This window comes from Eschscholzia californica, unplaced genomic scaffold (genome assembly GCF_041429995.1).
Source record: "Eschscholzia californica isolate CP2 unplaced genomic scaffold, dmEscCali1.0.p SCAF_1, whole genome shotgun sequence".
NCBI classification, from domain to species: domain Eukaryota; kingdom Viridiplantae; phylum Streptophyta; class Magnoliopsida; order Ranunculales; family Papaveraceae; genus Eschscholzia; species Eschscholzia californica.
The window spans coordinates 63,090,560-63,103,446 of record NW_028238198.1 but is presented as its reverse complement, the minus strand read 5'-3'; the positions used below and the strand labels follow the sequence as shown (position 1 = coordinate 63,103,446).

Sequence of the window (12,887 nt, the reverse complement as noted above, 5' to 3'; positions counted from 1 at the left end):
CTTCACGTCTTTGGCCTGTTAAGTTCCTTGTAGCTGGTTAACTACGAGTTGGGAGTCTGATTTTATCGCAAGTTTCTGGACTCCCATCTCCTTTGCCAGGTTCATTCCTGCGATTAGGGCCTCGTACTCTGTTTTATTGTTGGTGGCTTTGAACCCACATCTTATTGCTTGTTGGATTAGGTCACCTTCTGAGGCAGTGAGAACAACATCAAGTCCTACTCCATTCATGTTGCTGGAACCATCTACTGATAAGGTCCATTTGAGTTGGCTATGTTTCTGTAGATGGAGCAATTCTCCTTGTGCCTGCACTAAGGTGTTAGGTGTAAAGTCAGCAATAAAATCAGCTAGTACCTGAGATTTGATTGCTGTCCTAGGCTGGTAGCTGATGTCATGTTCGCTTAACTCCACTGCCCATTTGGTCAACCTCCCAGACAGCTCTGGTTTGTGAAGAATATTCTTTATCGGGAAAGTTGTAACCACTACGATTGGGTGGCATTGAAAGTAAGGCCTTAGCTTCCTGGCTGCAGTAACAAGGGCAAGGGCAAGCTTCTCCAGCTGACTGTATCGGGTTTCAGCATCTAGCAATGACTTGCTTGTGTAGTAAACGGGCAGCTGCTTACTGTCTTCTTCACGAACAAGTACTGCACTTACTGCTGTCTCTGCAACAGCAAGGTATATGAACAACTTTTCTCCTTCTTTTGGTTTGGAGAGCAGTGGTGGGGATGTAAGGTATCTCTTCAGCTGTTGTAGAGCTTCTTCACATGCGGGTGACCACTCGAAATTTTTCCCCTTTCGCAGAGTGGTGAAGAACAGATAGCATCTCTCGGAAGATTTAGAAATGAATCGGCTAAGTGCCGCCACTCTACCTGCAAGCTTCTGGACGTCCTTGATGCATTTCGGTGAAGGAATACCCATCATCGAATTGATCTGATCTGGGTTAGCTTCGATCCCCCTTTGAGTCACCATATACCCTAAAAATTTTCCAGAGGACACACCAAAAGAACACTTAGCAGGGTTTAGTTTCATATTATACCTCCTGAGTACCTCAAATGCTTGTTTGAGGTGTTCCAAGTGTTGTTCTGCTACTAAGGACTTGACCAACATATCATCGATGTAGACCTCCATAGTGTCGCCTAGCATGTTGGCGAACATTTTGTTTACGAGCCTCTGGTAGGTGGCACCTGCATTTTTTAGTCCAAAAGGCATGACTTTGTAACAGAATATACCTCTCTCCGTGACAAAGGCGGTTTTCTCCTGGTCGTTTGGATGCATAAGGATCTGATTGTAGCCCGAGAATGCATCCATGAAGCTCAAGAGTTCATGTCCGGCTGTGGCGTCTACTAGCATGTCGATGTGAGGTAGTGGAAAGGAATCCTTCGGGCATGCTTTGTTCAAGTCCGTAAAGTCAATACATACCCGCCACTTACCATTCTTCTTTTTAACGACCACCACATTAGCGAGCCAATCTGGATAGTGCACTTCCCTTACAGACCTGATGTCAAGTAGCTTCTGGATCTCCTCATTGATCACCTTGTTACGTTCTGGTGCGAATTTCCTTCTTTTCTGTCTGACCGGGGTATGGGAAGGGTCTACCTGTAATTCGTGAACTATTATAGAGGGGTCTATCCCTGTCATATCTGCATGAGACCAAGCAAAACAATCAGAGTTATCGGTTAGGAATTTAATGAGTTTTTCCCTGAGAGTAAGAGCTAGCTGTGCTCCAATTTGGACTTTGTGCTCTGGGATGTTGGGGTTAATTTGGACTTCGTCTAACTCCTCCATGTTCGGTTGGTTAAGGTTTGAGTTAAGGGGCACTCTGTTCTGTAATTGCTACAAGGGCTTCTTGGGAGCCTTCATTGTGTTCTTGTAGCAGTTCCTGGAAGCTCCTTGGTCTCCTTTGATTTCCCGTACTCCCCAAGGTGTTGGAAACCTCAATACTTGGTGGTATGTTGATGGTACTGCCCTCATCTCATGGATCCAAGGTCTTCCAAGGATCATGTTATAAGCTGATGGGCAGTCCAGTACCACAAAAGTGGTGCTAAGTTTAATTCCTCCTGCATATACTGGTAACACGATTTCTTCCAAGGTAAACTTTTGCTCTCCACTAAATCCTATAAGGACAGTAGAACGTCGGCAGATGCTCGATTCCTCTAGTCCCATTCCTAGCAAGGCATGAAGAAACAAGACATTAGTGGAGGATCCGTTATCAATTAATATGCGTTTAACTAACACATTTGCAATAGTGAGAGAGAGGACAAGAGCGTCATGATGAGGGTTGACGAGCCCTGAGACTTCGTTGTCAACGAAGCTGATGGTTTGGTTGGTGAAAGTTAGGGTCGACGCCTCTGTCGAGTGGGCAGTTGGATTGGCTGTGATTCGTGCATTTCTTTTGGCTGCCGAGTGGCTTACTCCACTCACTTCCGAGCCCCCTGTGATCATGTTGCAAGTCAATGTTGGAATCGGCTCCTCTGGCTCTTTGGGTCGGGCATCTCCTTGGGACATGGTTTTCTTGCCTTTATCTGTCAGTAAGTCGGTGAGGTGACCCCTCTTTAGGAGCTCAGCAACTTCAAGCCTGAGGGCAATGCAATCTGCAGTAGTGTGCCCATGGTCCGAGTGGAATTCACACCACTTGGAAGTATCCCTCTTGTCGCTTGGCGTCTTTGTCTTCCCTGGCCACCTTACCGTGTTACCCATCCCCTTCATTACAGCAATCACTTCACTTGGTTCAATGTTGAGGTTGTATTCTGGAATCTTGATACGAATGGGTCCTTGCGGTTTCTCGTTTTGACGATTAGGTGGAAGGTTGAATGGCCTCCTGCTCTCTCTTGGAATTGGTCGTCTGGTTGGGTATGGATCATTGTTCCTGGCTTCTGACCGTCGTTCGTATCTTCTGGAGTGACGGTCTCTTGACCTATCTTCTTGTGAATAGTATCTGTTCCTCTGGGCTTCGTCTTCTTCCCACCTAATCTCAACCCAGACTCTGGAAAGAACATCCTCCATTGTTGTGCAATTGAACTTGGTGAGTTCTTTGTACAACTCCCCATTTGGCAGTAAACCTTTCCGGAATGCATCAACTGCTGTCTCCTGGTTGCAGTAAGGAATGACACCTTCTCCCGATTAAATCTTCCCACATACTCTCTGAGTGGTTCACCCCTTCGTTGTTGGATTCGGTAGAGATCACCAGAGAGTTTCTCGAGCTTCTTACTGCTTGCAAATTGCTCGACAAAGGTGTCTGTGAGCTGGGCAAATGAAGCAATTGAGTTATGGGGGAGGTTGGTGTACCATTGCAGAGCTGGGCCAATCAGACTAGACCCAAAACTCTTGCACATACACGCTTCCCGTAAGTCCCTTGGAATCGCAGCAGTAAACATCCTCTGTTTGTAAGAGGCTATGTGATCATCCGGATCAGAGGTGCCGTCATACATCTTCATGTTGGGAAAAGTGAATTTTCTGGGCATCTCTACCAGAGCAATTGCATCGACGAACGGAGAATCGGCATAGCTTTGAGGAAGACTCTTCTTGAAGGGGGTCGGGACTCCTGGAATTCTAGTGATCAGGGCTTCCATTTCAGCTAGCCTCTTTGCTAAAGCTTGCTCTAAAGGGGTACCTGTATGTGAAAACAATAAGGGATTAGAAGCCATGGTGGGTTGAGTAGGCATAGGGAAGATAGTATGCATAGCAATAGTATAAGATGAGTAAAGAGGAGCAGCCATGGTTTGCTGTGGAGTGAGAGTTTGTTGAAAGGTATGTGTTGGAGCTATGAATGGAGCACTTGCGGATCCTGTCCCTACTTGGCTGGTGGTGAAGCCTGCAGTAGTGTTGTGAGGGGGTGTTGAGCGATTAGATGGTCCTCCTACTTCAGAACCGTTGGGAGGTGGTCGATTGTCCCCTAAACTTTGTCTTCTTGGAACCACCAACTCGGTGATTCTTTCTTGCAGTAGCATGTTCTCTGCTCGGACAGTAGTGTTCTCCTCCTCCAAAGCTCTCAATCTTTCGGCGTTTTCTTGCATCTGGGCAGTGAGTGCAGCAAGTTGTGATGAGAAATCCACAGAAGCATTGGACATGTCTCCTTCCATGGTACTTGTCTTTTCGGTAGTTAGTGGCTGGCCCCCCTCCTTCTAGCGCCAAATTGTAGACGGTAAAATGTCTACGGGTCGGAAAGTCTGACAGTCAACGGGTCGACGGTCAAAAGTCTTGTCGGGTCGGGTCGGATGCTTCGGGGACCGGCTACGTGTCGAAAAGAACCTGCACACAAAAAGAGAGAAGAGATCGTGAAGCCTCTGGGACACCGGGATGGTGCCGGGCCTCCTTATCAAGCTTCGCGGATTTTATCCTTACGAAGCGGTTGTTCATAAATTCTGCGAGCACCTCGTGGGGCGGATATTTGCCCATACAATAGTCAAATTATTTTGAATTCGTTATCATTTTGTGCCTAATTTTTTTATATTTTGATTATACGAAGGGCCCAAACTAAACTTTTGCACTGGGCCCCCAAATTCTCAGGCACGGCCCTGTTAGTTTATTATTTAGGTTCACTATATTTCACATCACTTACGACGTTAACTTCACGATTAGGTCAAATTAGAGAAGGGAGAGTGTATTTTTCTGCAATGGGCCCTTCTAACTAAAATGAGAGTTTTGGGAGGCACTTTTAAAGGAGGGGCCCTTTTAACAAAAATGGGAGGCCCCTATAAAATCTCCCTTTAACTAATTGCATCCATGAATTTGAGTAGTTCTTTCGTACATATATAATGTAGAATCATTTAAATTTATATGTAACAAAAAATAGACATTTAACATCAAATACTAATATTCAATTTCAAGTAGTTTTTCAGGCTAATGCTATACAGATAGCACACCTATCATAGGACATAGTCTTATGAACAAAATGCTACAAAAACCCCTAATATTTGATATTTTCACAACATGTATTCAATCATATAGTATGACCCTATGCACAAAAAGCTACACTAAGTATCGTGTACTTCTACCACAAACTGGTACAAAAAGTGTTCCTAAATATTTAGAAAGTATTTATGACTAAAACCGTATCTTGCACCATTCAATTTGTTCTACCTCATCCATCATGAAAATATCATTGTCATTGTATCATTCTGCCCAAGAGCTTCAACTAGTTTTACACGTAAGGTAGTATAGATATTGAAAGCTTTCGTAGGGACGTCAATAACACCTCGAGGGCAGGCTTCTTATACCTTTCAGTTATATGGTTGGCAATGGTCTTGAAAGAAGTTGTCAATTCTATCATCGATGATTCTTTTTCAACGTTGTCTCGTCTGTTTCTTTTCTCGCCGACTTGAATTTGGGAAGTAGGAGAATTTGAGTGAGGAGTTGGTGTATGTGAGTCACTCGTAACATCATCAATGCCCACTTCTTTAATACTTGGACCACAAACAGGCATATTAGACACATCTGATACATCAACTTCAACTTCTTTAGGTGTCATTGGAAATGTTGCAGTTGTTTGATTGGAGCCAACTAGTGAAGCAATCTCATCCCAGTTTGTCAAGCTCATGTTTCGGTATTTTAGAGCTTGAGGATGAGCCTGTGATACAAGAGTGCGTTACTTTACATATACAAAATCTCAGTAGTCAATAAAATAATTGAACCATGGTTGCGAAGAAAAATATGCAATTTGACTAATTAGACTCTAATTCACTATATTCAAGATAAAATCATCAACAAACACATAATCATCAAATATTTGTAGTAAGGGAAAGAGATATAGTCAACTAACATAAGTCCAACGATCTAAAAAGAAAATTGGCAACCAACAAATACAAACTGTGTGTTCCTTGTTAAACAACCTGTGTGTTCCATACTTCCATTGTTTTTTCGTCCATATGAAAAGGAAGGAAACAACCCACAACAGTATAGTTTTCTTGATAGATCTATGCTACTTGTATCATATAAGGAACTCTGTAATCATAATCCCCTACTTGGTCCAAGTTCTCTTTACATCATCAAAATTGTCACTAAAACAGGTCGCAGTAGTATATTTCTCTAGCCACATCTTAGCTACTTGTCTCATAAAAGCACGACTTTGTAATTGTAATTACTTACTTGATCCAAGTTCTCTTTTCATCATCCAAACACTAAAACAAGCTACAATAATATAGTTATTTGACTTAAAGGAAACAAAGAAGAGCAGAAACTGATGTCTCACTTGCATACGTAATCTCATATCCAACTGAACATTCAAAAATTTATTGGTTTATCACCAATACACTAAGATAAGGCTCAAATAACATAATTTTACAACATACCTTGAGATAGTCGGACCATACGGAGTCATCGTCTCTTAGTGTATGAGTTAGTGGACAAAGTCCAAATCCGCTGAGATTGACCAATTCTTTTACTGCTAAATAATGTGTTTGTCATGTCTTACGTTGGTGTCGTATATTACCTATTGTAATGTTCATGTCGGGTGACTCTTTTATCTTACCACACATTGCGTGAGATGCAACTGGTTTCCACTCATTGTCTCCTCTGTTCCCATGGGAAAGTTGCTCAATTAGAACATCAATCATGAGCTTGTCCATTTCATTAGTCCACCACACATGTTGTGTCCCTTTTTCGCTTCCATCTACCAAGGGTTGATGATGCGTCTGGTCCATATTCATCGATGACAACTATCGGACATGGAAAAAAAAGAGAATGAGGTTGAGTTCCGTATAATGTAGGTTACATGAGATCAATCAAACACAAATTTATATTCTATCCGTACTCGGCTCAAAGATCAAAACATACATACGACAACTCTTTAATCTGAAATTCTTTGCCACAAAGAAAATAGACAAATTACACATCTACATTACTTATATTTTTAGCTCATTACTCTTGCAATAATTTATCCAAATAAAGTTACCATTCATCCTGAAAAATTGGTCTAAAGTTTCATTCAGTAATTTTAACAAACACCTAATAGGCACACATTGTTCTGAAAAATTTGTCCAAATATTGATTGATTAAATATAACAATCACCTATAAGCATCCAAAAGCATAAAATTCTTATGATTTTTATGAAGTAAATCTGACAAAAAAAAACTCAGCATAAAATGCCCCCCCTACTTTGTGACCAGCTTCCCGCCTGGCCCCCTACTTTACGAGAAATACCCATATGGCCCCCTAATTCCGTTAACTTTAGCTTTCCGTCACTCTCTCTCCTCCATCTCTTTTTCTCTCTCTGCCATGTCACGCCACATCATCTGTTACGCCACTTCATCACCTTCTCCGGCAAGGTCGCCGGCCGGCCAAATTTCCGGCCGGCGACCTTCAAACTAAATTTTTTTTTTTCTTTCTCTCCTCTCTCTCTCTCTCTAAGAACTCCGGAAATTTGGCCGGCCGGCGACCTCGCCAGAGAAGATGATGAAGTGGCGTAACAGATGATGTGGCGTGACATGGCAGAGAGAGAAAAAGAGATGGAGGAGAGAGAGTGACGGAAAGCTAAAGTTAACGGAATTAGGGGGCCATATGGGTATTTCTCGTAAAGTAGGGGGCCAGGCGGGAAGCTGGTCACAAAGTAGGGGGTCATTAGGGAAATAACCCTTAAGTTAAATAACTAATAAGAAGCACCCAACAAACCAACTCATAAAGTTATGGTTCAAGCCAACACATTTAGGGCAACATAAACAATAATCAGAGATATAGAGATAGAGGATGGGTAAAGTGCTTACTGATTTTGTCTTCCTTCTCTTGGCTTCTTTGTTTCCTTTGAAAGTAAAAAAAGTGATTAATTATGGAGATGTAGATATATAATTGTAAGCTTAGAGATTTCAAAAAGGAAATAGTAATTTAGACTGGAGATAAACAATTTTAGGCGGGAGAAATGAAACTTGGACTCGAAACGTGAGCGAAAAATTTTTAGGCGATGGGACTTAGGAGAGAGAACGCAGAAAGGAGGGCGGAAGAAAGTGACTTCCCCACCTTTTTGATAGTAAATTTTTTTAGAGTATTTTCCAGTTTTTATTTTTTCGAATAGAAAACTACTTTCTCACTCTTGGGACCCAATCACTCAACCAAACGCTGGAAAATGGTTTTTCTTGGGAAAATCGACTTTCCCATACCATTTTCACAACGTATCAAACAGACCCTTAAGTATATTGAAGAAAAAATGACAATTTATTAGAGGGAAATTTTACAGGCAATGCCCAAACTTGTTGAAGGCAATGTATTTTCCACGTATGACTTGGTCAAAAGAAGTTGACCAACTATAGTTAAAGGCAATGGCTAAATTTAAAGGTGTTTATCACCCGCCTTTTATTCTCTTCTTCTTCTTCTGGCAAACAGTGCCGACTTTTTTTTTCACTTCCTTCTTTTTCTTCTTCTTCCTCCACCTCCTTTCTCCTTCCTTCTTCTTCTTCTTCTCTCTTTTTCTTCTCTCTTTTTCTTCTCTCTCTACTTCTATCTCTTCTCTCTCTCTCTAGTATCTCCAACGAAGGGGTAACCCTTCGCCGAAGGTTTGGTCTGAGGTCTAGACGAAGGGTCTGGTTTCCAGACCCCTTTAGTCTGGAAAACCAGAAAGGTCTGGTTTTCTAGACCTCACCCTTCGCCAGAGAAGCTAGAGAGAGAGTAGAGAGAGCGGACATAGAAGTAACGAGAGAAGAAGGAAGTGGAAAAAAAAGTCGGCGGTCGGAGATCACCGGCCGACGGCTGTTTGCTCCTTCACCGAAGATGGAAAAAGAAAAAGGAATGAGAAAGAAGAAGAAAATATCTTTTTTGTTATGGTTGTCGACTGGAGATTCGTCGGCGGACAATCTCCGACCGGCGACAACCTAACGGCGTTAATTGTGCCGTTAGGTCAAACATTGATTGAGCCATTGCCTCCTTTAATTTTTACCGATTGCCTTTAGCAAGCTTGTCTTTATCATTGCCTATAAAACCTCCCAACGGAAATAGTAGATATTATAGACCATAAATTGTGTCTATGAAAAGATGAAAAATTATGGGTTATTTCTCAAATGGCCCCCAACTTTGTGACCAGCTTCCTGCCTGGCCCCCTAGATTAGCAAAAATATCCATATGACCCCCTTTTTCCGTTATCTTTAACTTTCTGTTACTCTCTCTCCTCCATCTCATTTTCTCTCTCTGCCACATCATTTGACCACGCCACATCATCATCTTCTCCGGCAGGGGTCGCCGGCCGGCCAAATTTCTGGCCGGCGACCTTCAAATTTTTTTTTTATTCTCTCTCTCTCTCTAAAAACTAAATTTTTTTTTTTTAAACTCTCTCTCTCTAAAGCAGATCCATTGAAGGTTTGTTCGCAGACCTTTAATGGATCTGCTCTCTCTCTCTAGATCTGTAGAGAGAGAGAGTTAAAAAAAACTAGTTTTTAGAGATAGAGAGAATAAAAAAAATTGAAGGTCGCCGGCCGGAAATTTGGCCGGCCGGCGACCCCTGCCGGAGAAGATGATGATGTGGCGTTGTCAAATGAAGTGGCAGAGAGAGAAAATGAGATGGAGGAGAGAGAGTAACGGAAAGTTAAAGATAACGGAAAAAGGGAGCCATATGGATATTTTTGCTAATCTAGGGGGCCAGGCAGGAAGCTGGTCACAAAGTTGGGGGCCATTTGAGAAATAACCCAAAAATTATCCATATTTCCTTCTCATCTAATGGCAATTGGCAAAGAGCATAGCCAGAGGTTCAAATAATACCACAAAAATGGCGTCTCTTCTTCCTTCTTCAGTTACTACATTTCAACAGAGAATGCTTCATCAATCAGCAAAACCCACCACTAATTCACCTTCTTTTCGTTTTCTCACTGTTTCTTCTGCAAACCCTAAACCCAATTTCAGAAAACAAGTCTCCAAATTTCAGTCGAAATCTTTGAATTTTGCTCTCTCTAGTGCTCTTGCTCTCACATTTTATCTTACTGGTAACTTCTTTCTCTTTCTTTCATCACCCAAACTCTCTATTCTCTCTCTCTCTCTCTCTCTCTCTCTCTCTCTCTCTCTCTCTCTCTCTCTCTCTCTCTCTAGTTCTCTTTCTCTCTCTAGTTCTCTTTCTCTCTCTAGTTCTCTATTGTTTGAATTATGCAACAGTTTGGAGACTATGTAGGAGGAAATGGGTTTGCTGAGGCATTAGTTGGGGTTAACAAGCCAGAATTGCTTCCTAAAGATTTTAGTACAGTTATAGATGTAGCTGGCTTCCTTTCTTCTGGTCAGGTTTGTTCTAATTTTAGGTTTCAACTTGATCTTTACTGATATAACTGTATCTGATTTCAAATCCCACACAAATTTCATCTACCCATTGAATCAAAATGGATAAGAAATCTAGGTAACAGATTTTTAAATGAGCTATTGAATGTCTGTTAGTACTTTTGATCTTGAGAACTGTGGAGACTAGAGAGTATTAATGATTCCCAAACTAAACCCTAATTAGCTATTCACTTCACCATTATAGATTAAGGAACATCAGTAAGATAGTAATCTCATTACAAGATTAGCAATCTTGTGATCAGACCATCTTCAAGGTTCAATTCATAGTATAGTATTTAAAGGTGGGTATAGATGAAGAAAGTATTTTGATTCTAGTTGGGTCATATACAGGAAAAACGACTAGCCCAGGAAATCGAAAATCTTGAGAAAGATACAGGATTTAAGCTTCGAATTCTAGCTCAAAATTATCCTGATACACCTGGTAAGATTGGGAGCTAACTGGAATATATATGCTTGTCTTTTGGATGTAAGATTAATCTTAGTATTGACAATCAAAGTCTTTTCATGAATGTATCTATAATACAGGGTTAGCAATTAAAGATTATTGGCAAGTAGATGATAAAACGATCGTATTTGTAGCCGACCCGACATTCGGTAAGTGTTAAACTACATTTTAGCGTGTATTCTTTCATGGTTAACTTGATTCTTATACTACTTGTTCTCTTTGGGTAGGCAATATCCTGAACTTCAATGTCGGAGCTATAGTTGACTTAGACATACCTCGAAGCTTTTGGAGTCGTTTGGCTGGGAAGTATGGAAACATGTTTTATTGGAAGGAAAAGGTGAAGTAAATTGTTAAACAAATTGAAAGAACATATAGTATATCGTGGATTATAAATAAGTGATTTAATGAATTTTGTCGATGTCCAATTCAGGTCCTAACCTAAATATTATATTCTTGACATGAAACTATTGTTTGTCTATGTCGGACTATTCTTAAACTTCTTGACTGAAACAGGGTGAAGATGCATCAGTTGAAGCTGCAGTAATGGCTATATCAAGTTGCTTGAGAGAACCAGTCGGCCCAACTAATTGCTCCGAGGTCAAGTAATACTATCAGAGTTGTGGTTTGAGTGAATTCTCTTCACAGAACTGCCATTTTGTTCGAATAGCATACCCTCTAAGAAGATAAGCTCCGCATCTTTTCTTTTCTAATTGGACATATAATAATATGGTTTATGTGCAGAAATTGTATAAATGCTCTTATTGACAACAATACTACATATATATTTTGTGACTGTAAATTTTGTGGAATTTCAGCTAAAAATGAAAATCAGAGAACTTTTCTAGCGGTTGAACTTTTGAGAGTAATCTGCTCAGATGGTATTGGACAAATATCGTGTATATCGTTTCCGTTTATAGACAGTTTGCACTAATTGAGAAATGTTTCGTATTGATGAGATAACGCTATATGTGGAGAGGATGCCAAATTTGAAGTAGTTTTCTTTACTTATGATAATCAGAAGAATTCAGAATGGTTTAGTTGTTTATGGATCTTTCCGATTAGATGTTTTTTTCTTTCATTTTCTCTGTCCAATAACAGAGTGAAAAATCCTAACCTGCTATGGTATGGTAATCTTCAAAACAGTGTATCATACTCCAACTAGGTATCATCATAGAAGAGATCCTACCAGAGCTTGTTAATACACATTGTCGCACACATATGTGATAATCCCACGCTTTTTCGATGGGCTCGTAGAGTCTTCATTAGGAACAAAATCTTGTTCCTGATGGGCTCAGACCTGGGTGTCAAAAACAAAGATAAGAAGGGTTGAGATGTCACAAATGGTATCAGAGCCGAAGATGGCTGTATTATGAAGCGTAACAGGATAGGATAACCTCACATCATTGAGGGTATTTGGGATAACCTCACATCATTGTCTTGCGTCTGTACTTGTACAAGCTAAGTTTTGACATCTTTTTATGTGCACTTGTGAAACCTTCGTGGTGGACAAAACCCTCAGTGTCGTGCCATTTTCTCTTTCTCGCTAACAAGTCAAATAAAGTGACTAAGGGACTGGAACTTTCGGACCAGCTTTGGATTCTTGATAAAGACATCCATTCGCAAAAAAAACCCTAGTAATGAAGATGACAATCTCTAAATTGTTATCATTGGAATGGGAAAAGGGAGACATGCATAGCTCATATTAAAGCATTTTTATGATAAAGTATACTACCAACAACCATCCACTAGGAAAAAAAACATTATGAATTTGTACTATTATGATTATGCAAAAGCACGTAATGCTAGGGTTGGCGGGTCGTGGTGGGTTCGTTTCAACTCAACCAGCTAACGGCGTGCATACACACTAGTTATGATCCTTTAGTGTAGAATCCCTTCGTATTTTTCTTTTATATTTTCATCATTCTCAAAAATTGAAGTATCAGGTGTCCTTAAAGATAGTACCTTTTTCGTCAAAGGATATATCAATAGAAAGCGTTTAATGAGTAAACAAAATAAACTTATAAAAGTGTGACAAGTAAGGGCAAAGAAAGTATTTTGTTAGACCGTTTAGTTCTTGTTATCTTGTAAGATTTATTTTGTAAAAATCGAAAAAAACAAAATTTTCTGATGAATGAGTATTAATATGAATCCATGATAGTTAAGTTTTTCTTTTGTTTCTCAACAAAAAAAAAAAGAATTATTCTT

General features: G+C 40.5%; 1 protein-coding gene and 1 long non-coding RNA gene across 2 annotated transcripts; one reads left to right on the top strand and one right to left on the bottom strand.

Annotated features, from left to right (window-relative positions):
* Positions 1 to 4,792: 4,792 nt before the first annotated feature.
* On the bottom strand, positions 4,793 to 8,094 carry LOC147568129 (uncharacterized). The gene is made up of 3 exons (XR_015238082.1): positions 7,696 to 8,094; positions 6,285 to 6,650; positions 4,793 to 5,563 (listed from the first exon to the last, which is right to left on the bottom strand). It is a non-coding gene; the product is annotated as an uncharacterized LOC147568129 (long non-coding RNA).
* Positions 8,095 to 9,608: 1,514 nt separating this feature from the next.
* Positions 9,609 to 11,526, top strand: LOC147568128 (thylakoid lumen 15.0 kDa protein). Its single transcript, XM_086654571.1, has 6 exons — positions 9,609 to 9,894; positions 10,077 to 10,183; positions 10,568 to 10,658; positions 10,763 to 10,831; positions 10,910 to 11,019; positions 11,196 to 11,526. Exons 1-6 carry the CDS (start codon positions 9,681 to 9,683, stop codon positions 11,286 to 11,288), a joined length of 684 nt encoding a protein of 227 aa, XP_086510697.1. The 5' UTR covers positions 9,609 to 9,680; the 3' UTR covers positions 11,289 to 11,526.
* Positions 11,527 to 12,887: the final 1,361 nt, after the last annotated feature.